The sequence below is a fragment of the Salvelinus sp. IW2-2015 genome, linkage group LG4q.1:29 (genome assembly GCF_002910315.2).
Source record: "Salvelinus sp. IW2-2015 linkage group LG4q.1:29, ASM291031v2, whole genome shotgun sequence".
NCBI lineage: Eukaryota > Metazoa > Chordata > Actinopteri > Salmoniformes > Salmonidae > Salvelinus > Salvelinus sp. IW2-2015.
In genome coordinates this window covers 89,395,529-89,406,997 of record NC_036842.1, presented here as the reverse complement: position 1 = coordinate 89,406,997, position 11,469 = coordinate 89,395,529, and the positions used below count along the sequence as shown (strand labels likewise).

Sequence of the window (11,469 nt, the reverse complement as noted above, 5' to 3'; positions counted from 1 at the left end):
AGTATTGCCTTCTGATATATTGGGGTTCAATTGTCTAAGGTTCTAACAATAGCTGGACAACCATAGGGCAGTGTAGTCACATGAGTAGGAAGGGAACACGCTATGTAGACTTGATGGCCAAACCTAAACCTGTTTGGATTCTGAACCCCAAAGAATTGCAGCCTCTGTATCGGTATCCCTCTTCTCCCTCTATCTCTGCCTTGGGCTCAGGTAAGGGATATTACTTCATACTAACATACCTCTATACATAACTGCTTTGGTATTCATCACAGACATACCGTTACATTGTCTTGAAATCAAATCAACTTTTGATGGTTCTTTGCTTGAAGATGATTGGTTTTCTGCTGCAATATATTATAGGCTAAATGGGATGGCTATTAACTATTGACTTAATGAACTGAATTGTGAATACCGTTTAGAAAGACAATGAAGCAATGTTAAGGAAATAGTAAAATGATAATAACAAAATCCTCTGAATGGTCATAAAAGTTGCAGACAATTTATTCCCTCTACAACTGAGCCTAGGGGAAGGGGGGGGGCTTCCCCCATTTAGTTAATTCTTTATTTGAAGTGTACGTACATAAGGACTTCATAACACTTTCAACAATTCTACTGCTTATGTATATGTTATGTATGTGTTATGTATGTGTTATGAATGTGTTATGAAGCCCTCATGTAGGTACTCTTAAAATAAATAATTACCTACATTTTTATTATGACCAATATTTAGACTTTAAAAAAAATACAACAACAGAATCCAACAAATACAACGTAATAAGACCCAACAAATACACCGTAATAAAATKCAACAAATACAACGTAATAAGACCCAACAAATAAACCGTAATAAAATCCAACAAATACAACGTAATAAGACCCAACAAATAAACCGTAATAAGACCCAACAAATACACCGTAATAAAATCCAACAAATACAACGTAATAAGACCCAACAAATACAACATAAAAAGACCCAACAAATACAACGTAAAAAGACCCAACAAATACAACGTAATAAGACCCAACAAATACAACGTAATAAGACCCAACAAATACCAATTAACTCACTATCTTGGACAACAAAAATCTAAAAACATCAAACCAAAAGCAACAGAAAACTGGACTACATTCAGATAGCACCATTGGCTAATCACAACACATTGAGCAAGAATATGCCAAGAGGGTTAGGCTTATTGCTTTAATGTAACACAATTTGAAGAATTACAGACATTTCTAAAGCCACTGACAGGGTTCTGGCAAGCCGTTAGACATCACCAGACATGAGGATCAATTTCATGAGTGGTGAAGGGGCTGGCACTGCCCAACAGTCCTAAAGCACATGACTGACAGTCCTGTTCGTGCGCAAAGCAGACAGTGGCCTTGGCCACCATTCCCAGTTTAGACTCAGTTACAAAGGTTTGTCTCCTTTTCCACTGGTCAGAAGAGATGCTGTAGACCCTTTGTATCTATAGTAGGGAGTATGGATGAGTGAAATTTTGTTTGGATCAAGCCCTCGTTAAATAAACAGCTCAGGCATATATAGATAGTGTTCTTCTAAGACGAGCTAAGTAACTGATCAGACCGACAATGTCCTCTGAGCCAATCAACAAGCCAGAGCCAATACCTCAGATGTCAAGAGAAGAGTGCTGATGTCAAGAGTGCTGTGAGAGGGAGATTGGCTGAGTGCTGTGCGATAAAGTTTTAGTACTGTGTGAGAGAGATTTAGTACTGTGTGAGAGAGATTTAGTACTGTGAGAGAGAGATTTAGCGCTGTGTGATAAAGATTTAGTACTGTGTGAGAAAGATTTAGTATTGTGTGAGAAAGATTTAGTACTGTGTGAGAAAGATTTGGTACTGTGTGAGAAAGATTTAGTACTGTGTGAGAAAGATTTTGTACTGTGTGTGTGAGAAAGATTTTGTACTGTGTGATAAAGATTTAGTACTGTGTGATAAAGATTTAGTACTGTGTGTGTGAGAAAGATTTAGTACTGTGTGAGAAAGATTTAGTGCTGTGTGAGAAAGATTTAGTGCTGTGTGAGAAAGATGTAGTGCTGTATGAGAGAGATGTAGTGCTGTATGAGAGAGATTTAGTGCTGTGCAAGAAATATTTAGTGCTGGGAGGTGAAGATAGTAGCCTAGTCTATAATGTGTTTTTATCCCGTATGGCTTACTCTTATAGCCATATCATGTACTCAAGTAAAGGTGTATCTTGTATTTTAGGGTTCAAATAAGACAAAATGTCAGACACAGAAGAAGTGGAGGAAGTGCAGTGAGTATCATCTGTATTATTATTACTACATATATTTCATGTTTCAAAACCTTCCACTATATCAAACTAATGAAATATTTATTTTGTTTTCACGCCACTTCTTTTGTGAAGGGAAGAAGAAGGTAAGATTGCTTTGTCTGAAAGTCTGTCGATAAATGGAGATTTTACTCATAGAGGCGATATGAATTTTTTTTTGTCTTTTTTGTCTATTTGAAAGATTTATTGCTTGTGTATATGCCAATGCACTGTATATTGTGTTACACAATAATACTTTTATGACCCCATCGCGTACAGCTTTAAAGGAGTATTCTATCCTGATTATCATGACATCCTTCTAATAATACTTACAACCTTTTGTATGATATTATCAAGCTAAGAGAGTCACTGTCCTTTATTACAGATGGAGCCAAGCCCAAACCAAAGTAAGTTTTTAGATTGAATTTGACAGACTGTGATTCAGGGCTCTTTTCAGTCTGTGAAGCTGAAGCGTTACAGATTCAACAATAGAAATGTCAAGGTCGTTTCCGATTGAGCCGACATGTGCAGCTTCTTTGTTGTTGTAATATCGCAAAACAGACGTGGCCGTGTCACCGCTACGGATTCCAGCTTTAAGACCGTGGCTCTTGTAAGGATCATAGGCCGTTGACGAATATCCTCCATCTCACTCGGTACGGGGCAAGTTTTTCCAGGTCACACCAGTTGAGGCCACTCTTAGTCATTTCTGCCTGGAGGACGCTCCTCCAAGTGTTTCTGGGTAGCCCATTTTATATTTTCCCCTGACAGATGATACGTTATATCATAAGTGATCTTGAAAGATCACGACATTTACTGAAATGCTCAAATTGCGATTATATATACACATTAGACACGCAATTTTCATTTCCATAGGTTTGTGCCAAACATCTCTGCACCAAAGATGCCTGATGGCGAGAAAGTGGATTTTGATGTAAGTTGAATCACATAAACACACACACCACAGGTGGTTGGTGGCACCTTAAATGGGGAGGACGGGCTCGTGGTAATGGCTGGAGTGGAATGGTATCAAATACATCAAATGCATGTTTGATGCCATTCCATTCGCTCCGTTCCCTCCATTATTATGAGCCGTCCTCCCCTCAGCAGCCTCCACTGACAACCACATCATAAGAAAACTAACTAACCATTTGTGACAGACTTGCCTCCAACTGTATCCTGTTAAGATGAAGCAAATAAGAGGTACAGAAAGTCAAAAGATGACATCGAACTAAGGAAATGACTCTTTTCAGGGTGTATTACATGTATGTTGTCTTACCAAAACAAACTATTCTTATTACTTAATCTGATTCTTCTGTGTGGTGGTCAGGACATCCACAGGAAGCGTCTGGAGAAGGACCTGTCTGAGCTCCAGTCTTTGATCGAGTCTCACTTTATCCAGAGGAAGAAGGAAGAAGAGGAGCTCATCAGTCTCGTCAACAGGATTGTGAGTCGGCCATTTTAGAATCTGGAGTGAATGTTCTTTCACTGTTCCTAGAACCATTGCAATGCGACACCTGACAACTTGGTCACTGAGTGTGCGTGTGTGTGCAGGAGAAACGTCGTGCAGAGAGGGCAGAGCAGCAGAGGGTTCGTGCAGAGAGGGAGAAGGAGAGGCAGGCCAGGGTTGCGGTGAGTCTTCTCCCCATTATGACACCTAACTAATGTGTGTTCTATGCTGGAATTGAACCCACAACCTGTGTGTTGCATACTCTTACCAACTGACAGGACCACATATGACTAATACAATATAACTTCTAAATGGCTAACAGGGAAACAGATTGTGGATGTAATTTCTATGATAGATCTTGATAGATATTTATTCCCTAATGTTCTGTGTCTTTCTTCCCTAATGTTCTGTCTTTCTTCCCTAATGCTCTGTGTCTTTCTTCCCTAATGTTCTGTGTCTTTCTTCCCTAATGCTCTGTGTCTTTCTTCCCTAATGCTCTGTGTCTTTCTTCCCTAATGCTCCGTGTGCAGGAGGAGAAGGACAGAAAGGAGGCAGAGGATCAGCGTAAGAAGCAGGATGATGACGCCAAGAAGAAGAAGGCTCTCACCAACATGACCCACCAGTATGGAGGTATCCAGCAGAAGGTCAGTGGAATATTGTATCTTCAAAAACATTTTTAAAAAACAACCCCTAGCGTATTCTTTATCATATATTGACAATAGTGTAACGGAAGCATCAAGTAATGTGAGGCAATGAACATTTCCTCCAAAATATCTTTGAGAACAATGGTATTTGTGATGTTTCAATGCTCAGAGTGAAAACCGCAAAGGAGCCAAGAAACAGACAGAGAGAGAGAAGAAGAAGAAGATTCTTGCTGACCGAAGGAAACCTCTCAGCATCGACCATCTGAACGAGGACAAACTCAAGTATGACGTCATCGTTAATATTCAGAATTTGCCCGTCCTCAGAAAAGCTGAGTGTTATCATATTTATTTATGATGGTTAATGTCTGATGTTTTTTAGTTTATGACTGAACACATGACTATGTGAACGGTTCGAATGATGAACATCCTTCAGAGACAAGGGTTCTTTGGGGCGTGTTCTGATCCACTGTTGCCCAACAGGGAGAAGGCCAGTGAGATGTGGCAGCGGATGATGGAGTTGGAGGCAGAGAAGTTTGACCTCAGTGAGAAACTCAAGAAACAGAAGTATGATGTAAGTCACCTAGACAACACACATGACAAACTCAAGAAACAAAAGTATGATGAAGTCACCTTGACCTAACACAGAAACAGGTATACAACAGTCACCGTCAATGAAGTACAATATTTTCCAGTATTTCTCAACAGCAGCAAGATTTTCATAAGTTGGATGGGATCTGGGTGGTCTTACCTTTAGTATTGACTATCGTCTCAGGTCGTGTAGTCCCGTCTCAGTGTATTCTCTCACCTTGAGATGCAGTCTCCTCTTCTTTCGGTTGGCGATGTGGGAGGTCCCAGGCAGTGGCTACATCAGAGGTGAAGTCTACAGGGTCATCGGCAGGTTTCTGGGTTCATTTCTCCTCTCAACCTTACTGGGTTCTGAGGAATACTGTGATATAGTCTTGCCTGCTTTCGGATGGCAATGAGAGTTCCCAGGCAGTGGGTACCAGGGTTGGGGTCAATTCCATTTCAATTCAGAAAGTAAACTAAATTCCAAATACACATTTTCCTCATTGAAGACACTTGGAATTTCAAATTACTTCCTGAATTGACCCCAACCCTGGAGGGTACATGAAAGGTGAACAAGTTAAACTAAAAGTGAATTATGTGGTCTATAGTATCATCACGTTCCTGGGTTTCTCTCCGATGGACTCCACCTGTACAGGTTTCCACCACAGTAACTAAAAGGTGTTGTTAATCAAAGCTTACAGCAAGTCTTGTGTCCTTACAGATTAACCAGCTTCTCACCCGGGTCCAGGACCACCAGAGGTAAGTAACACGGAGGTTCAGAATTTTGGACTTTGAGGGACAAAGAAATTCTGAGTCGTGTTTATTAGGGTACAAAATGAAAATGAAAACACGTAGACTAATAAACAGACAAGCATCTCTTATTGGACGAGTATAGAGTACAGTTTAGAACAGTTTCTTCAATGTTGTGCCTAATGAACAAGACCCAGCATTGTGGTTTTCATTTTAATTGGTCTGAGTCACTGGTTTCCATTCCATCAACAACTCCATTTCCCATCATTCCTTTCAAACTCTCAAGCAGGGATGGTCAATTAATGACCAGTGGAACAAACATTGATTGAAACCAAAGAAACAGCCATGACCATCACTTACACCGCACCGCCTATGTCCGTCTGTGTGTGCGCATTGCGTATAGCATGATCACTGCACGATAGCTTGAAGACATTGTAAGTGGTGACAATGCAAATTGCCAACATGGTCTGGCCTGAAATTACAGCACAAAACTATTTAATGATAAACATTAAGCCAAAAGAAGTAAAATCCTGTGTAACTGATGGACTGACAAACCATTAAAACGTATTCACACTTGACCCAGAAGTGGACCACTTTTTCCACCAGTCTCTTGCATGAGAGGGAGTGAGAACAAGTGCACACGTCTGGGTGAAGCATTAGACTCAGAATGCAGTGAAGTGCTGCAACAGAGACATTCACTACTGGGCTTACTACCTGGCTGCCAAGTGATTCAGATTTCTTAACCCTGTCCTGCCCCTCAGCGCCAAAGGTCGAGGCAAGAAGATGGGCCGTGTGAGGTAAAGGAGCAGCTCGCCATGGTCGAGGGCAGACAGCCGTGACTGGAGATCGGCCCATGATGATAATGTGTCTGTATACGTGTTGATAAACATATGTGATGTTTAATGTTCCGTCTGGTATAACCGCAGACTGGATCCCAAGTCAATAAATGACTCATTCAACCCTGGTACCACTTTTTGAGAATATACAGAATAAACCTGCCACTTCAAGTTAGACGTTGCCACACAATTCTGCCCTGCCTTTACTACCAATAGTTTACCACATGGTATTGTGGGTATGACAACAAATGATCATTATCCATATCAATATAGTAGGACAAATGACCTCATCAATACACTAGATATCTTAAACACATTTAACGACAGACGTACGGTAGAGTCAAAATAACACACACAAGACGGTGTAGCATTGTTTGATGAAAAGACATGAAATCCCATTCAGAGAACATGGAAGTGTACGGTTTGCAGCTGCATTGTGGTGCATTCAACCAACAAATAACACTTATTCTACGTCAGATAACATTTCTCTGCGCTTTGTAAATATCAGCAACACAAATGAGAGATTGTTACCATGTAAGGACATTTTCTGCAGTAGCATGGCCATGCGAGACAATAGATCAGTAACCATGATGAAGACAGACAGCATTTACAAGTCGCAGCATACATTCCAGCAAGCCAGAAACTAGAGTAAACATCTTTAATGTAACTCCACATTATTCAGTAGGTAGACCTCACACGTTCATCAATATAATACTATACTTACATATGAAAGACCATTTGGTGTGCGATGTGGTGCAGGTGAAGACTGATACTGTATAGGTCAAGTCCATATAATACAATCTACAACTATATCCAAATGTGCGTCCCCATTCTCCACTCATCACCAGAAGTGTGTTGTTTTACACTCCCGGTCATGCATTTAACAAATGGTTGAAACTCCCTTCAGCCAAGGCTTACACCAATCCATTGCTTTTAAAACCATGACAGGGGAGTGTGGAAGTGACAACTTCAGAAGGATGGAGAATTGATGATACTCAATAAAACACAAATTGACACCAGTGTATTTCCAAGTTGGCCATCTCTGCAGTCCAGGTAGGTTTGAGACAGAACAGGGTTCAGTGCTTAGGGTCCATGTGGGAGGGAGAGCGTATGGAGGTAGAGGCCCTCACCACAGGTGTGTTTCTCGGATCTCAGCTATCACCTGACTGGCTTTCTGCAAGGCCTGCGGACACAGAGTGGAAAAGACAGTTTAGATGAGCAAATTCATACAGAAACAAAACACCCCCAGTGACGTCAAAGCCAGAGGCCACAGTTAGTCCCATTAGCTGCTACATTCAAGCAGCAGTTAGATCACGTTTGAAAAGAGTTAAAACACTACCAAGCTTCTCATTTGTGGTGCTGTGGGTTACTGCCCCAAAAACACGTGTCATATTTCAAACTCCCATTGTTCTGTAACTAATCCCAGGCCTGTACCTTGAGCATGTCTTCAGACTCGGTGAGCACGTTCTACACACACACACACCTGTACCTTGAACATGTCTTCAGACTCAGTGAGCACGTTCTACACACACACACACCTGTACCTTGAACATGTCTTCAGACTCAGTGAGCACGTTCTACACACACACACACACACACAACTGTACCTTGAGCATGTCTGCAGCTTCGTTGCGTCTCTGGGCCATGTCTTCCGACTCAGTGAGCAGGTCATCCAGCAGACCAGCCTTATATAGCTGACCCACCAGCTCACTCTGCAGGCTGTCCTTTACATGGTTCACCAGGAAGTGCATCACCGCCTTGGGCACGCTGCAGAAGGAAGTGCAGAGGGAGAGAGAAGTACACTGTGTACTAAACATTAGGAACAACTGCTCTTTCTATGATAGACTGACGGGGTGAAAGCTATGATCCCTTATTGATGTCACCTGTTAAATACAGTGTCGATGAAGGGGAGGAGACAGGTAAAGAAGGGTTTTTAAGCCTCGAGACATGAATTGTGTATGTGTGCTGAATGTGTATGTGTGCTGAGGGTGAATGGACGAGACAAAAGATTTAAGTGCCTTTGAACGGGGTATGGTAGTAGGTGCCAGGCGCACCGGTTTGAGTGTGTCAAGAACTGCAACACTGGTGAGGTTTTTCACGCTCCACAGTTTCCTGTGTGTATCAAGAAAGGTCCACCACCCATCAACATGGGCCAGTATTCCTGTGGAACGCTTTCAACACCTTGTAGAGTGTGTCCTGGTGAATTGAGGCTGTTCTGAGGGCAAAAGGGGGTGCAACTCAATATCAAGAAGGTGTTCCTAATGTTTTATCACTCAAAAATGATGACTTTATACATTTCTTCGAAGCAGGTGAAAAGGAAAAGAGGACAGATTCAGATTGAGAGTCAAGTAGAACAGCAAATAAAACAGAGGAAAACCATTTCAGCATATTATTTCTAGAAATCACAGGGAGTCTAACAACAGGAAGTAGAAACACAGCGGGCACCATACCTGTCCTGGATGTTTTTCCTGACGATGAGGAAGTAGGACTTGATAAGCCTCTCGATGACCTCACAGTCCCTCTGCTCTCTGGACGACAGGGTGCTGGGGACGGGGGGGGGGGGGGGGGGGGGGGGGATACAAGAACACAAACAGACCAATCACCGACAACTCAAAAAGTTGTGGTTGCTTAGCATTAAAATCTTCTCTCAAACAGCCTAGAGATAATTCTCTTAGAATAAGTTTTACTCCTAAGAATTAAGAGTTACGTTAGATTTTTTTTGTATTATTATGTGGTAAAGCAGGCTAAACATTTCTGTCTGGATGCTACTACCCACCACATCCAGCAGGTTGACGGCGTGGCCCCTCTGAGGGCTGCCAGGGTTAGAGGTCTGGAGCATGGACTTGTCTCCGCCCACCCCCTCCTCTCCCTTCTTCAACATYCCCCTCCAGTTCCCTGTCCCTACATCCTGGTCTCCCTGGAAACCACCACCTGCAGCCTGGAGACCAGGAAATAGACAGACAGAACGGTTAGAGGTCATTTATACAGTCTCCTTGAGATTAAAATCTCTTTTATAAGAGATCACTTTTCAGTAGAGCCGCAATCATACACGTGTGACCATGCATTTCCAAAAAGCATGCCTCTCTCCAGGCTATTACATCAGCATGGCTGGCATGACGGAACATCTACAGACTATACAGTCATGTCTGCACATATACTGACTTTCTGGAAGAAATAGCATTCTGACAGTGGCAGAGTCACATATTGTACGAAGACTTCCCTCCAGGGACCCTTCCTCTGTACAGAAGCACACATGCCGGGAGGAGGTATCAGATGGGAAATGTAGTTCACCCTCAGAGGGGTGGAAGGGGAATAGAGAAGGGGAACACAGAATTGCACCATACACAAAGTAGGGTCTTCAGTCTACAGGCTTGGAGTCAAGGGAGAATGAGGGTGGCTTGGGGTCAAGGAAGAATGAGGGTGGCTTGGGGTCAAGGAAGAATGTGGTTGCTGGGGTGAAGGAAAATGAGGGTGCTTGGGTTTAAGGAAAATAGGAGGTGCTTGGGGTCAAGGAAAGAGAGGGTGGCTTGTGGTCAAAGAAATGAGAGTGGCTTGGGTCAAGGAGAATGAGTGGCTTGGGGTCAAGGGAAATGAGAGTGGCTTGGGGTCAAGAAGAATGAGGGTGGCTTGGGGTCAAGGGAAGAATGAGGTGGCTTGGGGTCAAGGGAGAATGAGGGTGGCTGAGTCAAGGGAGAATGAGAGTGGCTTGGGGTCGAGGGAGAAGAGGGGGCTTGGGGTCAAGGAAAATGAGGGTGGCTTTGGGGCAGGGGAAGAGGGTGGCTTGGGGTCAGGGAGAATAGAGGGTGGCCTGAGGTCAGGGAGAAGTATAGGGATGGAACTTGAGGTCATATGGAGAAATGAAAAAGTGAAGCTGGGTCAAGGAGAATAGAGGTGGCTTTGGGGTCAGGGAGAATGAGGGTGGCTTGGGTCAAGGAGAATGAGGGTGGCTGGGGTCAAGGAATGAAAGGTGGCTTGGGGGAGAAGGGAGATGAAGGGTGGCTTGAGGTCAGAGGGAGAATGAGAAGTGGCTTGGGGTCAAGAGAAAGTGGAGGTGGCCTGTAGTGCAAGGAGAGAATGAGGGTGTTTGAGGTCAAGGGAGAATGAGGGGCTTGGGGAGGGTGGCAAGGGAGAATGAGAGTGCTTGAGGTCAAGGGAGAATAGAGGGTAAGAGCTTGAGGTCAGGGAAATGAGGTAGGCTTGAGGTCAAGGAAGAATGAGGGTGGCTTGAGTCAAGAGAATGAGGGTGCTTGGGTAAGCAATTCCATTTGAATTAGGTTTGAATTGAGACTGCCAATTTTACGCTAAGTTAAATCCTAATTAACTGATTGAAATGAAGCCCAACCTGGTTGAGGTAGGAGGCAGACAGGCATTGAGTGACACAGGGACACTTTGGGTCTTCCTCTCATCTGGGGGGAAGATCAGTGGGGAGAGAGACTGACCCCTGGGCCTTAAAGGACTAGAGAGGTGCGAGCGAAGAGAGAGGAGGAGGAGAGGAAAGACAAAGAAGGAGCAATGACAAGAAGACATAGAGAGATTAAATATAAATCGGACAGACCAGAGGACAGACATATGGCTTCTAGCGCTGCTCTAACGGATAGACTGGGAGCCATAAGACATAGGCTTCTAGCGCTGTCTAAAGGATAGACGGGAGCCATAAAGACATATGGCTTCTAGCTTGCTCTAAAGGTAGACTGGGAGCCAAAAGACATATGGGCTTGTAGCGCTGCTTTAAAGAATAGACTGGGAGCCGTAAAGAAAAGTGAAGAAACTGGACTTTTTGTAGCAATTCGACAAATCCTACGCCATGACGTCTGTTACTTATCCCGGGAACAACGAGGGCAGCTCTCTCATTCTGTTGCTCTTGGTTCCTATGACACACAACCAACATAATCATTAAGTACAAACCTTAATATACTGTAGAATAGAATTAAAGAGCAATTT

The 11,469-nt window shown here is 43.2% G+C and overlaps 2 protein-coding genes across 2 annotated transcripts in view; one reads left to right on the top strand and one right to left on the bottom strand.

Annotated features, from left to right (window-relative positions):
• The first annotated feature begins 2,584 nt into the window (after positions 1-2,584).
• On the top strand, positions 2,585-6,651 carry LOC111962763 (troponin T, cardiac muscle isoforms-like). The gene is made up of 9 exons (XM_023986071.2): positions 2,585-2,691; positions 3,158-3,215; positions 3,612-3,728; positions 3,836-3,913; positions 4,262-4,375; positions 4,545-4,657; positions 4,856-4,946; positions 5,664-5,701; positions 6,454-6,651. Exons 2-9 carry the CDS (start codon positions 3,186-3,188, stop codon positions 6,491-6,493), a joined length of 621 nt encoding a protein of 206 aa, XP_023841839.2. The 5' UTR covers positions 2,585-2,691; positions 3,158-3,185; the 3' UTR covers positions 6,494-6,651.
• A 521-nt stretch (positions 6,652-7,172) lies between these two features.
• Positions 7,173-11,469, bottom strand: part of LOC111962765 (dynamin-1-like protein) — a 30,508-nt gene continuing 26,211 nt past the window's right edge. Inside the window, exons 15-18 of the mRNA XM_023986073.2 lie at positions 9,306-9,466; positions 8,979-9,089; positions 8,136-8,295; positions 7,173-7,711 (exon numbers count right to left, since the gene is read on the bottom strand). Coding sequence (XP_023841841.1) covers positions 7,655-7,711; positions 8,136-8,295; positions 8,979-9,089; positions 9,306-9,466 — 489 coding nt within the window. The 3' untranslated portion in view covers positions 7,173-7,654. The remainder of the gene's footprint in view (positions 7,712-8,135; positions 8,296-8,978; positions 9,090-9,305; positions 9,467-11,469) is intronic.

Coding starts and splice junctions, on each gene's coding strand:
- LOC111962763 (XM_023986071.2), top strand. CDS start 3,186: ATGCCTGATGGCGAGAAAGTGGATTTTGAT. Junction 3,216..3,611: donor GCGAGAAAGTGGATTTTGAT/GTAAGTTGAATC, acceptor TGTGGTGGTCAG/GACATCCACAGGAAGCGTCT. Junction 3,729..3,835: donor TCAGTCTCGTCAACAGGATT/GTGAGTCGGCCA, acceptor GTGTGTGTGCAG/GAGAAACGTCGTGCAGAGAG.